Source organism: Drosophila elegans, unplaced genomic scaffold, assembly GCF_018152505.1.
Source record: "Drosophila elegans isolate 14027-0461.03 unplaced genomic scaffold, ASM1815250v1 contig_476, whole genome shotgun sequence".
NCBI lineage: Eukaryota > Metazoa > Arthropoda > Insecta > Diptera > Drosophilidae > Drosophila > Drosophila elegans.
In genome coordinates, this window is record NW_024545863.1 from 5,146,548 (window position 1) to 5,169,227 (window position 22,680).

Genomic DNA, 22,680 nt, shown 5'->3' on the forward strand with positions numbered 1-22,680 from the left:
GGAGGTTAGTTGCTTTTCAGCTGCACTCCCTTGTAATTAGTCCAACTTCAGCTGCTCGTCCAAGATGTCTTGCAAAATCAGGGCGGTTTCTCTGCTCGTTCTCGTCCTGCTGACGATATCCTTTTCGGAGGCTAGTCTTCGTCATCGCGAAATAACCTCTGATATTTCCACTTCCGCGAATAAGTTCAGCGCCCGAATCGTTGGAGGAGAAGTGTCCGATGTCCTAGCTGCTCCCTATCAAGTCTCGATTCAAAATGCTTATGGGTATTAAACTTAGTTATTAAACCACTACGATAGTGAAGTCACTTTCAGGATATTTTTATACAATAGTTTTGTGATTGAGTCTAAAAAAGAACTCTTGCGTGCACAGAAAAACGTAAATTTTAATTGAAAGTTAAACTAAAAGGTTAAAGAATTCGTTGAAATGTTGAATAATTGAATAACTTCTTAGATTAGAAATACAAATATAGCTTTTTTTCCAGTTCCATTATATTTTTACTATTTTATTTATTTATTTAATATTTCCATAATTCTTATTATACCCTTGCAGAGGGTATTATAATTTCAGTCAGAAGTTTGCAACGCAGTAAAGGAGACATCTCCGACCCTATAAAGTATATATATTCTTGATCAGCATCACTAGGCGAGTCGATCTAGCCATGTCCGTCTGTCCGTCCGTCTGTCCGTCTGTCCGTCTGTCCGTCTGTCCGTCCGTTTATATGCAAACTAGTCTCTCAGTTTTAAAGCTATCTGCATGAAACTTTCCCAAAAGTTGTCTTTCTATTGCAGGTAGTATATAAGTCGGAACGAGCCGGATCGGACGACTATAGCATATAGCTCCCATAGGAACAATCGGAAAAATAAAGGAAAAAAAATTATAACTTTGCTGTTTTTTATTTTTTTGTTTAGTTCTTCGACATTTAGTAATGGTTAAATATTTCCGATTTACGGTTTAAATTTCATCCAAATCGGACGACTATAGCATATAGCTCCCATAGGAACAATCGGAAAAATAAATGAAAAAAAATTATAACTTTTCTGTTTTTTAATGTTTTGTTTAGTTCTTCGACATTTAGTAATGGTTAAATATTTTCGATTTACGGTTTAAATTTCATCAAAGTCGGACGACTATATCATATAGCTCCCATAGGAACAATCGGAGAAATAAATGAAAAAAATTATAACTTTTCTGTTTTTTAATTTTTTGTTTAGTTCTTCGACATATGGCAATGTTTAATTATTTCTGAATTATGGTTTAAATTTTATCAAAATCGGACGTCTATATCATATAGCTCCCATAGAACTAATAAAAATATATAAAATAACTATCTAATAATTGAGCTGCAAATCATCATAGCTTCACTGTTTTTCAGTATATACTGAAGTAAATCATAATTTAAATGTTTTCAAAAGTATTTAATTCATGCAATAGCTGCAAGGGTATATGAACTTCGGCTTGCCGAAGTTTGCTTTCTTTCTTGTTTCTTATAATTATAATAGAAAAGTTTTCAATAGCATTTGATTTATTACTTAAAATCTTTTTCTTTATTTTAAAGCCTCATAATCACAATATTTTTTTTTCGCATACCATAATTTAACCGTTTCTAGTACCATTTGATTTATAACTTTAAAATCTTTGTATTTTTTTTAAAGTCTCATGATCACCATAATTCCTATATCCTCTGATCATAATTCAACCGTTTCTAGTAACCACGTTTGTGGCGGCGTCATCATCCACGACCAGTGGGTGGCCACTGCGGCCAGTTGCGTGGCTGGACTGCGAAAGAACAACGTGAGGGTGGTGACCACCACCTACAACGACTGGGGAGGAGCGGGGTGGTGGTATGCCGTGGAGGAGATCGTGATGCACTGCAACTTCGACGAGCCGATGTACCACAACGACATCGCCTTGCTCAAGACAGAAACGCTGTTCGCCTACGACGAGGTGACGCAGAACATCACCATTGCTCCGCTGGAGGATTTGACGGAGGGTGAGACCCTGACCATGTACGGATGGGGCAGCACGGAGATCGGCAGCGACTTCGCCTGGGAGCTGCGCCAACTGGACCTGACCTACGTGACGCCGGCGAAGTGCAATGCCACGTACGGTGGCACTGGAGACCTGGACTGGGGTCATCTCTGTGCCGTGGGAAAGGTGGGTGCCGGTGCCTGTCATGGCGATGCCGGAGGACCCCTCGTCGACAGGCGGGGTCGCCTGGTGGGCGTGGGCAACTGGGGCGTGCCCTGCGCCTACGGATTCCCCGACGTCTTCGCGCGCATTAGCTACTACTACAGCTGGATTATATCCACGATTAACGGTTGCGCTATTAAGTAATAAAGCTGTTTGAAAATTGTGGTCCGACTTTCTAAATCAGTCATGGTGACAAACTCATTCACAGGAACGTTTTCTTAAATTTTCGTTGGATAGCAAAACCCTTAAAATTGTGGTGCTTCTTAAAGTAACAGTTAAATTAGCTAAAAATGTATCCCCTAAATTATGTCAATGTCCAAAGTCCACTATATAAACATTAAATTGGAAATTGATTAATTTAAAATCTTGATAATCCCTAGACCAGACGTCTATACGTTTTTGTAATTCTGAGTGATAAGTGAGTTGTTCAAATTTCATTGAAGCCATAAAAGTACTTGGTTTTTCAGAAATAATATAATACTCTAAAGAAAGCGTTGAGTATTTACCCACTTATACAACAATACCAAATTAAATGGGCTGTTTATTTTAACACAGTTTGATATACTTTCAAATACAAATAGTTGTGGTTCTAAAGTGTTTTTATCTGAATTATATTTTAATACGCCGATTAATTCTGTTTGCGGTTGCCTTATCTATAAAGTTAAATGTTTCCACAGAACTTGTTTACCCTAAGGGTATGCCAACTTCTGTATCTCTGAGGGGCCTTCAATCATTTCGCAATTATTGCAGCTGAAATTTGAGTAAACTTCCATTCGATTACGGCCCTATCAAGGAAACTCGTCTGAAGATCTCCCTAGTACGAGCTACGTCCGAAGTCCGCCACCGCTGCGTATGAGTAATCTTACTATGGTCGTGTGCTAGTTGTCTATCACTCACAGTCCAACTGACTGTCGAATTCCCCCTATCAGGAGCTTTATATTGGCTATGGTAATGTCATTGCCGAAGCTACTCCCGAACTGAGCCCCTTTATCGCAAAACTTATTTAAAAAGAAACTCTCGGCATGATAAGCACATTTCGCACAGACCACGGGACTATAAAAGCGATACGAGTGCCGAAAAGTGGGCAAACCGTTTACGGAAGTTGAAGACAACGTAACACTTAAAAAAAAATACTATTGCATTTAATTTGAAAAAAAAAAGGAAACCCTTACCAACATGAAGTGGCTGGTACTGATTAGTGTTTTGGTGATCCTGTCGCAGTGCTCGGCGAAGAATATAAAAATCCACCGTCGTCCTCAGTTGAACCATCACTTGGGCCATGTGAAGCCCGAGACCCGGGTGGTAGGAGGCATCGATTCCCCCACTGGATTTGCCCCCTACCAGGTGTCCATCATGAACACTTTTGGCGAGCATGTCTGCGGTGGCAGTATCATTGCGCCCGAATGGATCCTCACCGCCGCCCACTGCATGGAGTGGCCCACCCAGTACCTGAAGGTGGTCACCGGCACCTCGGACTACACGAAGCCCGGAGCGGAGTATCTGGTGGATGGTGCCAAGATCCACTGCGGTCACGACAAGCCGGCCTATCACAACGACATTGCCCTGATCCACACGGCCAAGCCGATAGTCTATGATTCACTGACCCAACCCATCCGACTGGCCACCAAGGGCAGTCTGCCCAAGAAGGGTGACAAGCTGACCCTGACTGGCTGGGGCAGCACCAAGACCTGGGGCAGGTATGCCACCCAGCTGCAGAAGATCGAGCTGAACTACATCGAGCACGACAACTGCGCGACGCGAGTGCGCAATGCCAACTGGCTGAGCGAAGGACACATCTGCACGTACACCCAGGAGGGCGAGGGATCCTGCCACGGCGACTCCGGTGGTCCTCTGGTGGATGCTAACCAGACTCTCGTCGGCGTGGTCAACTGGGGCGAGGCGTGCGCCATCGGCTATCCGGATGTCTTCGGTTCAGTGGCCTACTACCGCGACTGGATCGAGCAGATGATGACCGCTTCGGGCACCGCCTGCTAAAGGTCTCAAAGTCACCCGAGGGGGGCAAAAGCCACAAAACGAACAAAAATAGCACGTGTGCTGTCAATTTATGGCACTGGCCAAATGATCAAATTAGCCCGTAAATTTTATCACTCAGATATCGTAGCCCCAAAATTATTTATGAACAAATAAATAAGCAATTGCGCTTGACTTTTAACTAAACTTTTTCATATGTCTTGTTTTCTATACTTCAGGAGGTGGTAGAAGTAATTGTAGTCTTCGAGACTCTTTTAAATAAATTCCCCACTTAAGATAATTCCACCCATCAGTCACTCCTACGATCAATCATAACATTTAGTTCGCAAAAATGAGTCAACAAATAAACAAGCGCCAGTTCGGAAGAAGTGGGAATCAAAAGTATTGATAACTATATTACTTTGGGAATTACTAAATATGAAGATAAGAACCACAACTATGATTGGTTATTGCAATAACCATATATTACTGAAGTAGTTTTTATATTACTAAGTACAATATTATAACAGCACTGGAGAAAATAAATTAAATCTTTTGGATTAAATATATGAACTTTTTTTTTCAAAAGATTAACAAAAATACAATATCATCTCTAAAATTTATTCGGTAAGTTTCTGAACTTAAATAAAAGTTTAAATGCTTAAAGTCGTTCTTAATACATAGTGACGGAAAATAGAAAATAAAACTAAAAAAATTATACATAATGTTTTGGTAGCATATCTTTTACTAGCAGAACCCACAAGGGGTCTATTTATGTTAAAACCACTCATAATCAACTAAGTTAATTTTCACATTACGTAAATGTTTATTTGATGGCTACAAAAGTTTCAGTTATCAGCGGCTAACCTTGTGGCTTCACAAGTGCCTACATAGTTTGAAGGGTTCCATACAAAACTCAGCTGGACGTTTCCAACCAGATATGATATCGACTGCGAGCCGTGACTGGATTGCTAATGGTAAGACCTCATTTACCTATAAGAAACTTTCCCAAAAGGCAGAAAAGTTCAGTTGCTTAAAAAGTTGCTTAAGCTGACATTATGTTGTTGATCCTACTAACGCTTATCCTGTGCAGCTCTTTTGCCACCAGTCAGGTTCTGTATCCACCGCAGTATACCCATAGTCGCATTGTGGGCGGTGAGGAGGCTGCCGAGGGCGTGGCACCCTACCAGATTTCCCTGCAAGGACTGGCAAGTGGTGCCCATTCCTGCGGTGGTGCAATCATCGATGAGCGGTGGATTATAACGGCGGCTCACTGTACCAGAGGCAGACAGGCGGGAGATTTTCGAGTCCTCACAGGCACCCAGGATCTGCGGCAGAATAGCTCCAAGTACTATTATCCCGATCGGATAGTCGAGCATAGCAACTATGCGCCTCGCAAATATCGCAATGACATAGCCTTGCTGCATCTGAACGAGTCGATTGTGTTCGACAATGCCACCCAACCGGTGGAACTGGACCATGAGGCATTGGTGCCCGAATCCCGACTCCTTCTAACCGGCTGGGGAACCCTTTCCCTGGGCGGAGATGTGCCCACCCGCCTCCAAAGTCTGGAGGTGAAATATGTCCCCTTCGAGCAGTGTCGAGCGGCCCACGACAATAGCACTCGGGTGGACATTGGCCACGTTTGCACCTTCAACGACAAGGGACGCGGAGCCTGCCACGGCGATTCCGGTGGTCCACTGGTGCACAATGGCAAGCTGGTGGCTCTGGTAAATTGGGGACTGCCTTGTGCCAAAGGTTATCCAGGTGAGAGCGAGAGTTAAAATGGGTTTAACTTAATATTAAAAGTAATTAATGACCCGTTCCAGATGCACATGCTTCCATTGCCTACTATCATGACTTCATACGCACTCACCTGAGTCTCTCTAAAACGGACAGCATCGATGATAATCAGGAGCAGCTGATCACTGTCGGAAATTAATACTTAACATGTGCTTATAAAGTAATTTCCCTATACAACAACGTTTTAAGCTAATTAAAAAACGTCTATATATTATATAAAAAAGTCGATTATGATATATAAAACTTTCTACGTTTCTTATCCGTAATTTATGAATTTTCTAATAAATAAAATAAAATCTTTGTTCAATTACTCATATTGCAGGAAACAACATATGTCTCTGCTTTTTAGATTCACAATTCATAAAATTGTTGAACAAAACACACTGGAAATTTACTGTAACAATGTTCATTTATTAGGAAATTTCGTAATTTTCACTTTTATAAATTGGAGCCGCTTGTTTGGTGCTGCCTCTTTTAAGGACGGCGAGATGAAGTGCCCTGGCACTGGACAAATTCTATTGAACTTGACAAAGAGCTCGTTTAGGCTGCGGAGTCGAAATGCGCTGTCCAAAAAACTGCTAACAGCTAGCTACAGCTCAACCAGCGAAAATGCGAACTCGAAGCAGCCAAATCTACTGCCATATCATGTTTTGCCGCTGGAAGAAACGATGAAACGCTTTATGACCACTGTTGAACCACTTTTAACAGAACAGGAGCTCAAGGAGCAAAAGAAAATCACTGCTAATTTTATGAAAAAGCAAGGACCTGAATTGCAAAAGCTCTTGGAAGAAGTTGGTAGTAAGGAGAAGAACTGGTTGGCCCCGCGATGGCTTAAAGTCGCCTACCTTCAATTTCGATCACCAGTCACCGCCTTTGTGAGTCCAGGCATGACATTCCCCAGACAAAACTTTAAAAGTGCACACGATTTTATCGGCTACACGGCTAGAGTAATCTTCGGTTTGGGTGAGTTCAATGACCTGGTGCATGCCAACAAAATTCCAATTGTTAAAATGGGCAAGAACGAGCTGGACAACAGTCAGTTTGGCAAGGTATTCGGCACAAGTCGGATACCAAAACGGATGACAGACGAAATGGTCTACAATCCATGCTCCGATTATGTGGTCGTTATCTACAAGAATCATTTTTACCAATTGCAAATATATGATAAGGAGGGAAAACTCATTGTGGCTCCATGTCTAGCCGGTCAGTTGGAGGAGATCATGAGGAAGGAGACCAAATTGGGGGTTCCCTATGGTATTTTGACCACCGACTCGAGAGACAACTGGGCCGAGGCCTACGAACACCTGGCGGATAGTCCTCGTAATCGGGGAGCCCTCGAGACTATTCAGGGTGCCCTGTTCACTGTCTCACTGGACAAGTGCACCACTCCAAAAGAAGGTCAGGAAGACGAGGAGCTAATTCTCTCACTGATCCATGGAAAGGGCAGCAGATGCAACAGTGCCAACCGCTGGATGGACAAAACGATTCAGTTGGTGGTCAATCCGAATGGAAACGTTGGGTTTACCTATGAGCACTCCCCAGCCGAGGGCCAACCCATCGCCATGATGATGGACTATGTGGTGAAGAAGATGCAGGAGGATCCTTGCTATGGGGAGTGCGGATCGGAGGATGTTACGCCAGCCAAGAAAATACAGTTCTGTCCACTCAGTAAATGTGTGGAGCAGTGGCTGATTATTGCCCAGGGAAACATCGATAAACTTGTCAGGAATGTGCAAATGAAGGTCCTGCGGTTCGACGGCTATGGCAGGGATTTCATTAAGAAACAAAAACTGGGACCGGATAGCTACATTCAGATGGCCTTGCAGCTGGCCTTCTTTAAAATGCACTCAGTGCCAGCTGCGCAATACGAGTCGGCTCACTTACGCATTTTCGATGGCGGACGAACTGAGACTATAAGGTCATGTTCCAATGAATCCCTGGATTTTTGCATCGCCATGCAGGATTTGACAGTCTCAGCAGAGGAGAGGGTCGAAAAATTGCGGGAGGCTGTAATTTGCCATCAGATGTACGCGAAGCTGGCTCTTCAAGGTCGAGGAGTCGATCGTCACCTGCTCGGACTGAAGTTGATGGCTCTGGAGAACTGCCTGCCCATCCCAGAGTTCTTCGAATCACCAGGCTATGTCAAGTCCAGTCACTTTCGCCTGTCAACCTCACAGGTAGCCTCCAAAAATGATGCTTTCATGGGCTATGGACCGGCCACGGACGATGGATATGCCTGTTGCTACAATCCACGTGAATGTGACATCATTTTGGCCATATCTGCTTGGCGCCATTGTCAGGTCACAGATCCCTGGAAGTTTGCCAAGATGCTCGAAAAGTCCTTTATGGAAATGAAGCTTGTTCTTGAGTGCTCAGAGCCGCCAGAGAAACCACCTGAGCCAAAATGCAAAGTCTGAATATTTTTTATTTAAATTAATAAATTTTGGCAGAGATTATTATTGGAACGTCACTGATATTCATTTCATCACACATTAATTTAATCATAAAATTTATCTTAATTTAAGTAGAGTGGTAAAATTCACGAAGTAAATCCAAATATGTTGTAGTCAATTCAAACTTAGTCAATTCAAAACAGATGGCACTGTTTAAAATGTAATATTTCCACATTAATTAAAATATGTTAATATTAAATAATCAAATTTAATATGCATTGTATTTAACATAGTACAATATAATGATTTAATATTAACTTATTAAGGTAAAACCAAATGGTAACTACAGAGGAAAGTTACATTATCTACCTGATCTTTAAGATAAACAAAATTAAATTAAATTAAATAAAACTATATGAATTCTATAACCGTTTTTATATTTTGTTTCCAATCATGCAATCTGTAGATCTTATGTAGTCAGAGTCGGAGTGGAATGCCCTTCCTCAGTTGAACACCTTCAGTACACCAAACAACCCTTTTCCAAAAAACATTAAACCTCTTTTTTTAATGAATTTATTTTAATACGGAGTTAGGTAACAATTGGAATTCACTTAAAAGTTAAAACTATGGACATTGATGACAGCTAACTAGATCTGATGTGGCGAGCAATGAAGAATACTTAGAACTGGTTCGCGGGCAGATAGTGATTGCCGATGATGGGTCCTCCGTTGCCATTTCCAGCACCGTTCTCCACGAAGTGCCCCTCGGATGGCTGCTGCAGCGGCTGCTCCACCTCCTCCTCCTCCTCGGGGGGGTCCAGGGAGCCAACCACCGACGTGATGGGGGCCACACCCTCGTCCGTGATGGTCGAACTGCCCCCCAGGGTGTCGTACTGCGATTGGATCTGCCGCTGGGCATTCAGGGCCTCCTCGGGAGTGCGGTACTTGATGAAGAACACCTCCGGCTTGTTGATGTGCTGCGGCGTCTCGGCAATGGCATCCTGCAGATCGGAGGCGGTCGTCTTCTTGGCCAGCACATAGACCACGGTCTTCTCCTGCTTGAGCGTCTTGGCCAGATTGAGAGCGGCCGCCCGGTTCGTCTGGGCCGGGGTCTTGACGAACAGCACGTTGTAGTGATTGCGCGGCTGCTGGGCCAGCTGGTTCAGCTCGTCCTGCACCTCGTCCTCGGACTCCTCCGGCGCCGAGTGGATGAAGAAGTTCTTGGTGACGATGGGCCGCTTGGGTATCCTCACTCGCGGACGAGCCCTCCGCTGCTGCTGGATGGGAGCGGTCTGGAAGTTGACGGGGAAGTTGGTGGGCATGGGGAACGATCCGGTGGTTGGACGGGGGGGCAGGATGGGACTGGGACTGGAACTGGCCACCAGGTGGCAGATAGGGCAGTGGCAGGGGCGGCAGCACCGGGTGTGAGGACTGCTGCGGCTGGAGCTGCTGCTGCTGCTGAAGCTGCTGGTTCAGCAGGTGGGCCACTACCGGCGGCTGCTGCTGCTGCTGATGCTGCTGCTGCTGCTGGATGCGGTAGTTGTAACCCGGCTGGGTCAAACTGATGTCAGCCTGGCCGAGGCCCAGGCACATGGCCCCCACGAGTACCGTCTGCGAGAAGAAAAAGTAATCATTATAATCCTCGGTTATCCATTTCGGGGGCAATCCGTATCCAAAACCCAGTCGAACGCACCACAAATATCTTCATGCTGTCGCTTGGATGGGTGTCTCTCTGCTGGTTAGCTGTCTTCAACCGGATGCTACCTCGCTGTCCGAGTGTCTTGGTGCTGTGATGATGGGTCAACCGGGCACCGGGCCTTTTATACCGATCCGCGATCACAACTTGTTTATAATCGGAAACAAATCGTGAAACAGCAGCCAAAACAGTTGCAACAGTCGGTGGGTCATAAAACATTTGTTATGCTTGGCGAAGAGGTTGGTTTGGACCCATCATCTGGTTGGGTGGCAAGTGGACTTTTGTGTTAACTTTACAAGGGGTTCCACAAAAGTCGAGCGAGAGGAAATCCCAACAATGGGTGATACACATACGGGAATAAACCTGCCATCGTTGTTAACAAGTTAGTAGATCTGTAATCACTTTGACACATAGAAACTACATATATATTTGATTTACATTTTAGACAGGGGAAGTGTATTTTAAAATAGTGCATATGATAGTGTTAAACAATCGTTTGAAGAACATGACAATAATATGTAAGGAATCATATGTTCAATGCACAGACTGATATTAATATATTTCATTTTGGATTTTAATAGTAATCTATGTTAGCAAAAGGGATATGTTTTAAATACTTTTCGGAATTTTATCATGGAACAAATAACTTTATTTCTATGAAATTAATAGCAGAAAATGGGCTTAGTTGCACTATATTTAATACAAAATATCTCACCAAAACCTGTTGAATCCAAATTACAAACAAACTATCAAAACAAAAACATTCCGATTTTTTCTTCAGGCATTGCAAATATTAATATTATTAAGATGTTCAAGCAACGTTGCTTTGGCTGCCAAGTAAACAATCAAAGCCTCGTTTTAATTAATACAAAAGTGTTGTTTTTCTTGGCAGTTTTTGCAGATCAGTTGAGCGGCACAGACCAATATGTAAATATCGATGACGAATATAGGCGACGAGGTTACAAGCCCAACTTAAAATGCACTTTTGTCTTAGGTCCCATTGTCTTCAATTTGTTTTATTGTCCTACGCTTGAGCTATCAAATGGAAATTTAAAATTGTATATACGGGGACTAGTGTATTTCGCATCTGTCTTGGGCTCTGGCCCAAGGTCTAGGTCTATGTGTCCATTCGATGGGGCGTAGATACTGGGCGATATATTGTCAGCTCTAAATGTGCCAAATTGAGACAAAATGCTCGTATTTTTGGTCTTGGAATTGGTATCGGTTTTCGAGCCGAAGAAGTGAAGGTAAATCACCCGATAAAATCGAAAGTATACCTTGTCAATTGGCTGTGCCCAACTTCCAGAGGAAATTAGTTGTCATAACAAACACGAAACCGATGCATACGGAATGAGTTTAGATATAGGCCTTATAGGGCTAATTGGCAGGCCTTATAATATGCGGTGAATGTATACTGCAATATCGAAATAGAGATAGTAAGATTCCCTGTTTCCTTTCCAAATTTTATACTTATCCACTCACCCACCTGAGGCATATGTATCGCGACATCGTGTGCATTCAACAAAGTGCATCTCATTAGCTGGAGGGAATTCTGCCCACAAATCATACAAAACCTGCCAAGGGCGAACTGGCCAACGTGTGATAAGTTAGCCCACATTTCTAACGGCTGTTATCTGTTCGAAACCAAAAAACAGGTTTCCCACTTTCTCACGCCAATTTCGTGAGCCATGAAAAACCAGCGAAATGAATCCGAAATTTTGTTTATGTGGGGCATTAAAGATGCAACGATCTGTCAGAGAAATATGCGATAAATTGTCGTTTGTAATGGGAAACCAAAATTACCTTGTCATTAATTAATAGACCCAAATGCATTAGGACGAAAGTAGCAAAAAAAAAAAAAAAATAACAAATTCAAATGGAAATGGAATCTGACCTGTGATTAATGCGTGCCTACTATTGCCGCACTTTGCATATTTTATGCAAAGCGAATAAGTTGCTAAAATCCATTGAATGCAAAACACTCGTTGCACAGATTAGCCAAAGCACAAAAGTGAATGTTGACGGGACACAAATTATGATTTGCGTAACAAAACTATTTTATTTTAATTTATTAATTCACACCATGGGAGAAGAGGTTTTGACACTGGCGGCCTTTGTCCATTTCTATACATAGCATTAGCAACCGAATCCGAACCCCAACCTTTGTCCGTCTGCGAATCCGCATCCCAAATCCATCACATCCAATTGACTGGGCGATAAGTGACGCTGCGAGGCCTACCAGCCGAGCATAATAAATGCGTTTTTAATTATTGGCCTAAAAATAAGTCAAAATTAATTATGGGACAACCCGAGTTCACAACTATTTTGGGATGCCCACCAAACCAAAGACAAAACCAAGACTTTTATAATAAGCATGTGGAACGAATAAGCTTTTGTCATTTCTGCGCTTAAGCTGACAGTTTTACATGGGCTATGCTATAAATATTGACAAATTATATCCGAAACCACTTAAGTGGTTGTCTTTTTGAAGAAATCACTTAAACGCATTACAAGTTGCTTCAGAGGAGCCAATATGTTAAAAATTGATTTTATAATTTTGCATTTTCATTTACCAGAGATAATTTTTCAAAAGCCCTCCTTAACTTAACATTTAATTACACAAACGTGTCTCACATTTAGAATGTAACCAAAATACTTAAAAAAATAAAATCAAAAAGTAAGGGCGAAGGACATTTAAAATAAATAAAACAGGAGAACAATATAAGCTAGAAAATTTCTTTAGGTGTTGTGGATTTTATCAGAACCATTTCAAATGATCAAAATGGTCTTTGTAAAGCTAAGATATAAGACTAAGGCAAGCACCCAATAAAACACTCTCCTCAAGCATTTTATTGACAGTAAACGTAAACTGAAAACTATTCAATTTATTGATTAGATTTGCGTTTTACTCAGAGTTCAGTAGATAATTATTCGATCTGTCTTATGCAACACGTGTGCTAAACGAACTCAATCCATCGGTCTCACAGAAATGGTTGTTAAAATACTTAGTGCGGGCCAAGACAATAGTTTGGCCCGCACACATACACGAAGTACATAGGTCTAAAATGCGTGGTAACAATAAGAACTTGGTGACAAATTCTGTCGAACATTTTTAGGGACTTTGACCGTCTCAAATATTGTAATTCACATTTAAATTATCATCGGTCTCACAGAAATTGTTGTTAAAATACTTGGTGCGGGCGAAGACAATGCACAAAGTACATAGGTCTAAAAAGAGTGGTAATCATAAGAAGTTATCGAGTTCGATTTAAGTGGTTCAACAAGTGTTCAATTAGTTATTCTAGTTGTATGTATATATTATATATATATAGTATATATTTAGTATATGTTTCAGGCGTAATTGTATTTATGTAGATAATGTGTAAACTTTATTGGCGTTACAGTGAGTTTCTCTCTTTAGGATCTAATAATCAAACAGCAGAGCAGAATTTGTTAAGTACTAAAATCCGCCATCCGCTTTGTAAGTTCTCTAAAATATTAATGTTTCCGATACACTCTCAATATATATATAGTTTTTAATATCACGTTCATCGTTTACACTTTTTGCTTGTTCTGTTACAATGTTGTTCTGATTCTGCTGAAGAAACACTTCTGATCTCGATTGTGGTTTTAGACTACGTTAAGCCGATAACAATAGATATAGATATCTGTAAATATGTATTTTATATATATAGCGAGACAAAGCTACCGACATTGGTGAATTTTTGGAAATTTCCGAAAGCGGGAAATGAACTTAGGCTGAAACGCCTATAATTTAGACATAAGACATAGACATTAAAAACACGCTTCCCGGCTCCGACCTCCTCACGGCTCGTGACTCCGGACGAACTTCTCCAGCTGCCTGTGCAGCTGATTGTGGTAGGGTATCCGATGTTTGCTGATCACCGTCGCCGCCAAACACTGCAGAGACACAAAATTGAGCAGCGGAATGGTGCTGGTGGGATTTGAGGCTATTAAGTCGTAGGGCCGCTTATCGGCGCGATTCGGCTGATCGATGTCCGCTCCGCACTTGAGCAACAGGTGAACAATCTGGGGGGAGAGATTTACCTTTAATTGCTTGTACTATATTTTTTTAAATACCAGAAAAGACAGTTTTGTTCCAAATAACCAACGTGTAGATCAAAGACATAAGGTTTTAACTCATTACAGTTAAGGCTTATGGCAGAATTTGCTTACTTTTCGTTGTGGTTTTTAAGGGAATTTATAGTGGAAAAATAATACTTTTGGGAACGAGTGTTTCTGAAGGCTTAAAAATGTCCCCAAGGGTATACATTTGTATTGCTGCATTGGTTTTTGGATTCAAGCACCATGACTATCGGCTCAGTTACCTCATTGTCATAGTTGTACGGCTGGCAGGCCACATGCAGGGGCGTGGATTTGGCTTCGTTCTTGATGTTCACATCGACGCCGCATTGGATGAGCAGCTTGATGACATCCGCGTTGGGGAACACAGTCTTCTGAGGGTGTTAAAGAGGACGTTTAGAAAACAGATCTAATGGAAACAAATGCTACGCACATCGGCAAAGTTGTCGTCGGTAATGTAGCCGCTCTTGATGACGTTCAACCGCGAGGCGCAGAGATGGAGCATTGTGTCGGCGGTGCTTGCGCTGCGCAGGTTGCCCACCACCACTGTCTCGTGGACCGCCTGGCAGATGACCTTGCTCTGCGCCTCTGTGTGGACGGTATTGATCAGCAAGTAGACGAGGTGAGCCAGACACCTCATCACACGATCGTAGTTCTCCTGCTGTCTCCTGAATACAGGCCTCAGGAGCAGCAGGTGCTTCACCACAATGGCGCTATCCGCCAGAGTTCGAAAGACCCCGAGCACATCCTCGAACCTGGGCAGCACCTTATCCTGATGCACAAATCTGGCTCTCGCATCGCTTCGTATGTGACTCGAGTTTTGCACATGCAAGTCCAGCATCAGACGCACCAGCGCCTGGGCCGCGAAGCAAGTCTCAAAGTGCAGGATGGACCAATTGGACACGCGTACCTCGAGCAGGAAGCGCCACAGGTCAATACAACGTTGCAGCTGGAGCGAATCCGCATATGAGGCGCCCCTTAAAATATTGTATATATTACTTTAATACAGATTCAAGCACAATGCAGTTCAACTACTTACCTGAAAGTTAACCGAAAAAGCATATCCTTATGGGTCAGTCCCAGGACGCGCTCGCAAATAAGAAGGCTCTGCGTTCGCATCGCATCCATATCGGTGGCAATATTGTCCAGCTCCTCCAGCGTACTAAACTCCACTGCATTCTCGTAGGCAGTGCGTAGTGGTACCTGCGGCTTCTTCTCAATATAAGGCGAATACGCCGCCCGAATGTGATGCGCCATGCGCCAGTGCAAGATGCACACCCGCGACTCGTTGTGCTCGTCCAGGAACGTCGATCCCATCAGCTCGTGTGCCTCGGCCAGCCTTGCAGGCAAATAGTTGAGCTCCTTCTTCAGGAAGTCGAATATCTGATGGGCTCCTTTTAAGCAGGCAGTGCGAAGGGCATCGTCTCCGTACCGGCTCTTGGCATACGGGTCGGCTCCTTGCTCGATCAACATCTTTGTGGTGTCCAGCCGGTGCTCCTGGATTGCATAATGGAGCGCCGTTTTATCCTGAATGTCTCTGGCATTAATGTCCGCCCCCTTCCGCACCAGATACAAGCACAATTGCACCGATTGCACCGAGTTGATGAGACAAGTTCCGCCGTTGATGTTCGGGCGCTTGATGTCCGCTCCATTCTCCACCAGGAACTTGACTGTAAGGTAAAGTGAGAAGTTTTAATATGAATTATATAATTACAAGTTGTATGAATACTTTTCAAAATATAGGTTTTTTTTACTCTGCACAATTTTAACTAACAAACCATTTGAAGAAAATATTTGAAAAAATTTAGAAGATAGCTTCAAGCTACTTTGACAAGATTTACCAAAACTCTTGAAATCTAAGCTCCGTTCCAGCATAACCCAGCAGCTTTCACTGACCTAATTGGTTAAAAATCATAAACAAATCGCTTCTATTGGGCCAATTCACATTTGCCAAAAAGTAATATAATTTGCATTTACGTTTAACTTATCTAAAAGTCAGATTTGGAAATTAAAAAAACTGTGTTGAATGTTTTTAATATCTGAGCTTTGCTTTTTTTTACTGGAAACATTTATTGGTATTTTTAAGTATTGGAAATGAAATGTGGTTGTTTTAAGAGGGCATAAGTTTTAGTTGTGAGATCTGTACACCCGCTCAGTAAAATTCTTTTATGGTTTACAGAAATCATTAGTGCTAGTATAATTAAGGTGGGTGTGTGCGTCAAATCATAGTTGCAACTAAATTAACAAATGGCGCTTGGGTTAATATTGTGGAAATGAAAAGTGAAAATAAATTAAGCACCCCACTTGTGTGACTTAAAAACAAAAATAACAGGTCTAGCACTCAAGGAATCCTCAATGCCAATAAATAATAAATAGCTCTCAACGAAATGTACAGAAAGCAATAGTTCAAAGTCAATTGTATATCATGAGCTCTCACCGATATCAACGTGGGTCATGTAGCAGGCACTCCTCACGGGAGTTGATCCCGAATCGGAGGTGGCATTGATGTCGCATCCGATCCGCACCAGGTACTTGACCATGGCCAGTTTCCCGGAGACAACGGCCGCCCAAAGGGGCGACACATAGTGGAAGCTATTATCCTCCGGCACCTCGAAGTGACCGCGTTGCTCAATGTCCGCCTCGCAGATGGTGATCAGATACTCGGCGATAACCACGGCGCCCCGTTTGCTGGCGATGAAGAGGGGTGCGCAGCCATTTCGCTGTTTTCGCACTAACTCGCGACGGGCATCGCGTTGCAACCTAAAAACATAAATTAATATATTGTTATTAGTACAGTTCCGGTTTTTAAATCAAGAATTGTTTTTTTGTGTAAGGTTAAGGGTAGAGAATCGGAAATAGCTAATGATCAGCACGTGCAGGGGCAATGATTTGACGAATACACTTCTTGATAAGATTTAGCGTTCAACGACGTCCAATCATTGAGTGCCTTTGGCTGAGAAATCACACCTACGACTGACTAGAAAGTTATGGTTGACTAAATTATGTTCAAATATTCCAGTTTCAAATTTAATCATTTTTTAGAATACTGTAAATTTGTAAATTAAATTTTACTTTGTTTCTGAGGAATTTTAAATAGAGGTTATAATTAAATAATTGAAATTAATGAGCGTTATATCGTCCTTACAAGCTATCAATATAATTGTAATTTTATTGCTGAATGTGCCCATTAAAAAATTAATATAACTGTGATTAGTGAAACTAGAATTATTAAGTTCGAATATAAAAGTCAAGGTAAACCCAGCTATTTCATTTAAGTTCAATTGATGACGTATGTAATTTGCGTGCAGCAGGTGGCGTCCCTGCAAATTGTATACATTATTAATCGGAATAGTCAGGCGATACGATTAAGACATACTCCATTTGTTTGTCCGTTTATATGGCTCTTTATAAGCTATTAAAACAACACTGCACAAAAACTTTTAATGTTCTGACTGCTTAATAGTTTCTTGTTAATATTGAGTAAGCAACATTTTTTGTGGAAATCAAATAAAAAAAAGAAATATATGCAAAGCATAATTGATAATTCCTAATGGTTAATGTATTTTTGTCTTTCTGTTTGGGATGCTTATGCCTTGGAACTTTCAATTGGTGGGGGGGTTTCTTATACAGTAATTACATTATTTCTTAGTATAATCAGGCGATATGTACGTTTCAAAGGCAATCAAAAAGCTTTTAAAATAACACTGCATAAGTACAAAAGTAAGTAGAAAAGCATGGAAATCGGATTACTATATCCTTAAGTTGCCTTGTTTAAGATAATGAATAAGCAAATCATTTTGTTTTTAAGTTTATAAGACATACAAACAAAATAGGAAATTAGGTTAATTCATAGTAGAGACTAACATTTCGAAAGGCCCTACTCAGATGGCTTATTCTCTACAGAATTGGATAATCGTAGGCTCTATTTGAAGTACATACTTTTCAAGTTCGTGGCGCAGGTGGCGCGAAAGCAGCGAGTCCTCCTGGCTGCGTTTGCACTCCTCGATCAGCTCGTGACTAAGCTTGGTTAGCTCCACTTTGGGACTGCTCTGCTTCCGTTCGTTGGCCATCGATGGCCGTGGGTCAGCCTGCTGCAGCGCCTGCTCCTGTCGGGGATTTTGACCCTGATCCTTGGCTTCCAGCTCCAGCTGCTCGACCTGACGACGGCTGCCTTCAAGTGAGCGCATTGCCAGCGCACCGTCTCATTGGGTGGGCCGTAACCTGGGTGCTGTGGGTGTGGGCCTCCTCCTGCCGAATGTCCTTGGGCCACTGCCCCTTGCGAAAACGGTGCGGCAGTGACCTACTAAACCCACCAGCCTGGGCTACTTAATTGGGTTATCTAGCGCTGCTCCCGATTTCGACCAAGGCCGTCCGAGTACTTTCTTTTTTTCTCTCTGTATCTCTGCTTGGTTGGTTGCTTTTCCTTTTTTCCGAATCAATTTCTGTGTCTGTGCAGCGTGCAACTTGGGTGCATTATCTATAGGCTCCTTGGGCGATTTTCGCAACTTGCAATTGGAAAAACTGAACAACAACAACGAGGGCGGGGTGTGTGTGTTGGTGTAGGTGTTCGCCTCACGGTTTACACCATGTTTTTCCGTGTTTTCTGTTTATAAATAAAAAGTGAGCACAACTTCAACGTCAAAACAGTGTGTACAGGGGTGACAATAACTGAAACAGCTGCTCCTTAGAGATGAGGAAACATCGATGACATCGACGTTTTCAAGGCATCGGTATATCTTAATTTGGCAGGGTCTCATCGAAGTTTTCCCATCTCTAACGAGAATTGGAACGAAATTAAAATAACTTTGGCTATCGATTATTTTAAGATTTTAAGAAACAAATTTATTGTACTCATATCAAAGCAATTTATTTTTAGGAATGGATTAAACTCTTTAAAATTTCAAGCAAATTAATTCGATAAATCAAATTGCAAGGGTTATAGCTGTATATTACATATTCCTATAATTTAATAATTATTGTAGAAATGAAATCTAAAATCTGTTATCTGTAAGCAAAAAACAGCTATTCATTAAAAAATATTATACAAAATTTCAGCTAATTTTGAAATATTTTTTCAGTATGCATTAAAAAACACTTTAAATTATACCAACCACCGCATGTTGTGACTTTTTTATGCTGTTTTCGGCGTCCCTCGATCATGATCGATAGTTGCCACATATCGATATTTTACTCATTGGTGGCAACCCTGTTTTCAAAGACCACAGAAACAACGACGCGCTGCTTGCGAAAATTTTCAATTATTATTGTTTGTGCCCCGAAATTGAGTAATAAAAGCAGATGGAATCTTCGGCGGTAAACGAAATAGCAGCGGGCTTGGGTGGCGAAAAGCTGGAAGTGTTCCGAAAGCTTAACCTTCTGGAACAGCATCGAGTGGAGAGCTTCAAAGATTGGCCCTTTCCCGAGACGTCTTCATGCAGCATTTCCAAGGTAAAAGAGAGGCTTTAATATTTAATATAATCTATTATAAGCATCTCTCGACAGATGGCTGAGGCGGGATTCTATTGGACAGGGACCAAACGGGAAAATGACACCGCCACTTGCTTTGTGTGCGGAAAAACCCTCGATGGTTGGGAATCCGAGGATGATCCGTGGAAGGAGCACCTCAAACATGCCCCCCAATGCGAGTTCGTAAAGCTATCGTGTGCCGAAAAGGATTTAACTGTGAGTTTGCATGGTCCCTGAACTCATATAACATCTGTAACCCGTGATACCCCCTCTATAGGTCTCACAATTCCTCGAAATACTCGGAACCGTTGTCAAATGCAGCATAGAGAAAACATGCAAAGCCTTTAAAATGAGCTTCATCCGGGAAAACGAAGAGCGTCTAAATGAGTTTACGCATAATGCAAAATAGAGCGCTAGTTTTTTAATTTTAAAATAATATAACATATATTTAACATGTCATGTATAAAGATTTTATAATAAAAAGGAATGTTTATGCCGTACAATATGTCATCACAAATTACAGTCAAAAGTAGATGCTTAGAGGCTTGCGAAAGAATTCATAAATAACAATCTAAAAATCAGGGACTTGTTAAATTTGCCATGAAAATTACAGCGAACCCAAAATCAAAAGTTTCGCTTGGTTTCACGGTCATACTAACCCTTTTCGAAACAGCTGATTGAAACCACCAAAAGTAAATTGTAAGCAGTTTTAAGAATCCCCCTACCATTTGACACTCGTTTTAAATTGCGGTTATCCGTCGAATTGAGCGTTATGTTAAAACGCAAATTGAACCAGCAAAAAGATAACCTGAAGGAGGACGAGCCCAAGAAGTCATATCCTCATGAAGGAAGTACATCCGATTTCTTTGTCCAGCCCCTGTGGTTGAAATTCTATAAAATCGAAGAAAATTTAAACGAGGAGCTAGACAATTTGATCCCTCCTCCAAACATTACGTGCATCTACAGCGTGGGCCCAAATAACTGTCGCACTTTTTCAAAGCTTCGGCACTCTTAAACAAGTGCTTCTATTCTTTTTGTTTTTTCATTTCTTCTTTCTTTATCTTATTTCGTAACTAACGGGGTTTATTGCTGATAAGATCAGTGCAAGTTAGAATTTTGGCGACGATGGAAGCAAAACGGGAGCTAGTGCAAAACTTGCATTTGCAAGGAAAAAAACAAGTGAAATTGTGAAGTTGCTAAAAAATCTCAATGTGAATAGGCGATTTGTTCAGCGCACTGTGGCTCGATTGAAGGCAACTGGAAGTGTTGATATAGCCAAAAAAACTGGTCGGAAAAGAAGTGTTAGAACCCCTAAAATAATAAAGAATGTGCGTGAAAGAATTAGGCGAAATTGTGCGAGGTCAGCTCGAAAACTAGCCAATGAGCTGAATGTGAGCCGCAAAACAATTAGAAACATCATAAAAGATGACTTGGGACTGAAACCTTACAAAAAAAAAGAATTCATGGTCTGACAGAACGTCAAAAAAAATGCGACAGGAAAGAAGTGGGCAGTTACTTCGGCGGCACGCAGGTTGCAATACTGTGTTTTCTGATGAAAAGTTGTTCATATTGCAAAAAAGCCTGAACCCGCAGAATGATCGGGTGTATGCAGCAAGTATGGAGGATATTTCAACAGAAAAAATTGCTGTTGAGAGATTCCAAAACACAACGTCTGTCATGGTTTGGGGGCCATATCTGAAAAAGGTAAGTTACCCCTTCTTTTTATCGATAAAGGCGTGAAAATCAATGCCAAATATTATTTGGATGAAGTGCTTGTGGGCCATTTTTATCCCCATGCATCAAAGCTGTTCGGGAATAAGCCATTTTGCTTCCAGCAAGACTCTGCTCCGGCTCATAAGGCCAAAACTGTTCAGCACTGGTGCAAAGATAACATTCCATGTTTCATGGCTGTTGATGAGTGGCCTCCATCGTCACCAGATCTAAATCCTTTAGACTTCTGCATATGGGGTTACATGCTGGATAGACTAAAGGATTTAAAAAAGATGAATTTGGAAAAGTTTAAGCGACACTTGACAAAAATTTGGAATGAAATTCCTGATGATGTGGTGCGTGCCGCTTGCAATAGTTTTAAGAAACGTTTGAAGCTCGCCCGAAAATACAAAGGGGAAAGATTAGAACTTAAGTCTTAGTAATGTAAGCTATATTAATATATATTAAATAAATAATATTTGTTACTTAAAATATCTCATGGTTTGTTTTTTATTTCAAAAATTAAGTGCGACAGTTATTTGGGCCCACCCTGTATAACCCGATAGTGTATGCGTCACAGCTGCATTGTGATTATTTGCGTCGTTATATGGATGGTCCCAAAAAGCTGGTGTTTATTGGGATGAATCCGGGACCCAATGGAATGGCTCAAACCGGCGTAAGTCTGTATTGCTTTATATCCTAGCAAATAGTTTGTTAGTATGTTTTCTAATAGATACCCTTTGGAAATGTGCGGACTGTTAAGGTTCTAATGCAACTATCAGGATCCGTGGATAAACCCCCTGTCGAGCATCCCAAACGTCCTGTAAATGGTTTGGATTGCAGGATCGAGGAACCCAGTGGGGTTCGTCTTTGGGAACTGTTTTTGCGATTAGCAGGAAACATGGAGATCTTCTCCCAGCAATGCTTTGTTCACAATTTCTGTCCTCTTTCATTTTTCGATGATGCGGGCAAGAACTTAACACCCAGTGAACTGAAAGGTCCATACAAAAAGCAGCTGCGAGATTATTGTTTTGAAGCCTTAGAGAAGCAATTGGTTCTACTAAAGCCCCAAGTGGTTGTGGCTGTTGGAGAATACGTTATGACCGCACTAAAACATTCAGCTTACTGCAAATCTGAGTCCGTCTCTGTGCTTCGTTTGCCACATCCAAGTCCTCGATCTGCAAACAATAACAATTGGCCGGAAAAGGCTCAGACTTTTTTAGAGGATAACAACCTTATCCACTTTATGCGGAATGAAGCTTAAAGGACAATTATGCATTCGGAATGCATTTATGAACAAAGAGAAAGTATTTTAACGTTTAAAAATTGGCAATACTCAATACAAAG

The 22,680-nt window shown here is 41.7% G+C and overlaps 8 protein-coding genes across 8 annotated transcripts; 6 read left to right on the forward strand and 2 right to left on the reverse strand.

The window, feature by feature from the left end:
* The first annotated feature begins 47 nt into the window (after positions 1 to 47).
* Positions 48 to 2,353, forward strand: LOC108140394 (chymotrypsin-2). Its single transcript, XM_017263102.2, has 2 exons — positions 48 to 264; positions 1,708 to 2,353. Exons 1-2 carry the CDS (start codon positions 65 to 67, stop codon positions 2,333 to 2,335), a joined length of 828 nt encoding a protein of 275 aa, XP_017118591.1. The 5' UTR covers positions 48 to 64; the 3' UTR covers positions 2,336 to 2,353.
* Positions 2,354 to 3,263: 910 nt separating this feature from the next.
* Positions 3,264 to 4,369, forward strand: LOC108140396 (chymotrypsin-1). Its single transcript, XM_017263104.2, has one exon. The coding sequence runs from the start codon at positions 3,368 to 3,370 to the stop codon at positions 4,184 to 4,186; it is 819 nt and encodes a 272-aa protein (XP_017118593.1). The 5' UTR covers positions 3,264 to 3,367; the 3' UTR covers positions 4,187 to 4,369.
* Positions 4,370 to 5,203: 834 nt separating this feature from the next.
* Positions 5,204 to 6,239, forward strand: LOC108140395 (chymotrypsin-2). The gene is made up of 2 exons (XM_017263103.2): positions 5,204 to 5,929; positions 5,992 to 6,239. Exons 1-2 carry the CDS (start codon positions 5,221 to 5,223, stop codon positions 6,102 to 6,104), a joined length of 822 nt encoding a protein of 273 aa, XP_017118592.1. The 5' UTR covers positions 5,204 to 5,220; the 3' UTR covers positions 6,105 to 6,239.
* An 88-nt stretch (positions 6,240 to 6,327) lies between these two features.
* On the forward strand, positions 6,328 to 8,430 carry LOC108140382 (carnitine O-acetyltransferase). The gene has a single exon (XM_017263086.2). The coding sequence runs from the start codon at positions 6,454 to 6,456 to the stop codon at positions 8,380 to 8,382; it is 1,929 nt and encodes a 642-aa protein (XP_017118575.1). The 5' UTR covers positions 6,328 to 6,453; the 3' UTR covers positions 8,383 to 8,430.
* A 485-nt stretch (positions 8,431 to 8,915) lies between these two features.
* Positions 8,916 to 10,161, reverse strand: LOC108140431 (mediator of RNA polymerase II transcription subunit 15). The gene is given in 3 exon segments (XM_017263157.2): positions 8,916 to 9,706; positions 9,708 to 9,968; positions 10,051 to 10,161. Coding segments are annotated over 3 exon segments (945 nt in total). The 5' UTR covers positions 10,066 to 10,161; the 3' UTR covers positions 8,916 to 9,037.
* Positions 10,162 to 12,900: 2,739 nt separating this feature from the next.
* On the reverse strand, positions 12,901 to 18,842 carry LOC108140715 (protein fem-1 homolog C). Its single transcript, XM_017263677.2, has 6 exons — positions 18,097 to 18,842; positions 16,595 to 16,917; positions 15,197 to 15,827; positions 14,591 to 15,134; positions 14,403 to 14,531; positions 12,901 to 14,103 (listed from the first exon to the last, which is right to left on the reverse strand). The coding sequence occupies exons 1-6, from the start codon at positions 18,342 to 18,344 to the stop codon at positions 13,879 to 13,881; spliced, it is 2,100 nt and encodes a 699-aa protein (XP_017119166.1). The 5' UTR covers positions 18,345 to 18,842; the 3' UTR covers positions 12,901 to 13,878.
* Positions 18,843 to 19,361: 519 nt separating this feature from the next.
* Positions 19,362 to 20,123, forward strand: LOC108140777 (baculoviral IAP repeat-containing protein 5). Its single transcript, XM_017263764.1, has 3 exons — positions 19,362 to 19,605; positions 19,660 to 19,839; positions 19,901 to 20,123. The coding sequence occupies exons 1-3, from the start codon at positions 19,456 to 19,458 to the stop codon at positions 20,030 to 20,032; spliced, it is 462 nt and encodes a 153-aa protein (XP_017119253.1). The 5' UTR covers positions 19,362 to 19,455; the 3' UTR covers positions 20,033 to 20,123.
* A 272-nt stretch (positions 20,124 to 20,395) lies between these two features.
* LOC108140774 (single-strand selective monofunctional uracil-DNA glycosylase) lies at positions 20,396 to 22,597 on the forward strand. The gene is made up of 3 exons (XM_017263762.1): positions 20,396 to 20,590; positions 21,869 to 22,009; positions 22,067 to 22,597. Exons 1-3 carry the CDS (start codon positions 20,396 to 20,398, stop codon positions 22,595 to 22,597), a joined length of 867 nt encoding a protein of 288 aa, XP_017119251.1.
* The last annotated feature ends 83 nt before the right edge of the window (positions 22,598 to 22,680 follow it).

Excerpts from the sequence above, each read along its gene's own strand:
- LOC108140394 (XM_017263102.2), top strand. The coding sequence starts at position 65 with ATGTCTTGCAAAATCAGGGCGGTTTCTCTGCTCGTTCTCGTCCTGCTG. Across the intron at positions 265-1,707 it reads TCGATTCAAAATGCTTATGG|TAACCACGTTTGTGGCGGCG; the intron begins GTATTAAACTTA and ends AACCGTTTCTAG.
- LOC108140396 (XM_017263104.2), top strand. The coding sequence starts at position 3,368 with ATGAAGTGGCTGGTACTGATTAGTGTTTTGGTGATCCTGTCGCAGTGC.
- LOC108140395 (XM_017263103.2), top strand. The coding sequence starts at position 5,221 with ATGTTGTTGATCCTACTAACGCTTATCCTGTGCAGCTCTTTTGCCACC. Across the intron at positions 5,930-5,991 it reads TTGTGCCAAAGGTTATCCAG|ATGCACATGCTTCCATTGCC; the intron begins GTGAGAGCGAGA and ends GACCCGTTCCAG.
- LOC108140382 (XM_017263086.2), top strand. The coding sequence starts at position 6,454 with ATGAAGTGCCCTGGCACTGGACAAATTCTATTGAACTTGACAAAGAGC.
- LOC108140715 (XM_017263677.2), bottom strand. The coding sequence starts at position 18,344 with ATGCGCTCACTTGAAGGCAGCCGTCGTCAGGTCGAGCAGCTGGAGCTG. Across the intron at positions 15,828-16,594 it reads CATGACCCACGTTGATATCG|TCAAGTTCCTGGTGGAGAAT; the intron begins GTGAGAGCTCAT and ends TTTACCTTACAG. Across the intron at positions 14,104-14,402 it reads CGTACAACTATGACAATGAG|ATTGTTCACCTGTTGCTCAA; the intron begins GTAACTGAGCCG and ends CTCTCCCCCCAG.
- LOC108140777 (XM_017263764.1), top strand. The coding sequence starts at position 19,456 with ATGGAATCTTCGGCGGTAAACGAAATAGCAGCGGGCTTGGGTGGCGAA. Across the intron at positions 19,606-19,659 it reads CTTCATGCAGCATTTCCAAG|ATGGCTGAGGCGGGATTCTA; the intron begins GTAAAAGAGAGG and ends ATCTCTCGACAG. Across the intron at positions 19,840-19,900 it reads GTGCCGAAAAGGATTTAACT|GTCTCACAATTCCTCGAAAT; the intron begins GTGAGTTTGCAT and ends CCCCCTCTATAG.
- LOC108140774 (XM_017263762.1), top strand. The coding sequence starts at position 20,396 with ATGTTAAAACGCAAATTGAACCAGCAAAAAGATAACCTGAAGGAGGAC. Across the intron at positions 20,591-21,868 it reads ACATTACGTGCATCTACAGC|TTATTTGGGCCCACCCTGTA; the intron begins GTGGGCCCAAAT and ends TAAGTGCGACAG. Across the intron at positions 22,010-22,066 it reads ATGGAATGGCTCAAACCGGC|ATACCCTTTGGAAATGTGCG; the intron begins GTAAGTCTGTAT and ends GTTTTCTAATAG.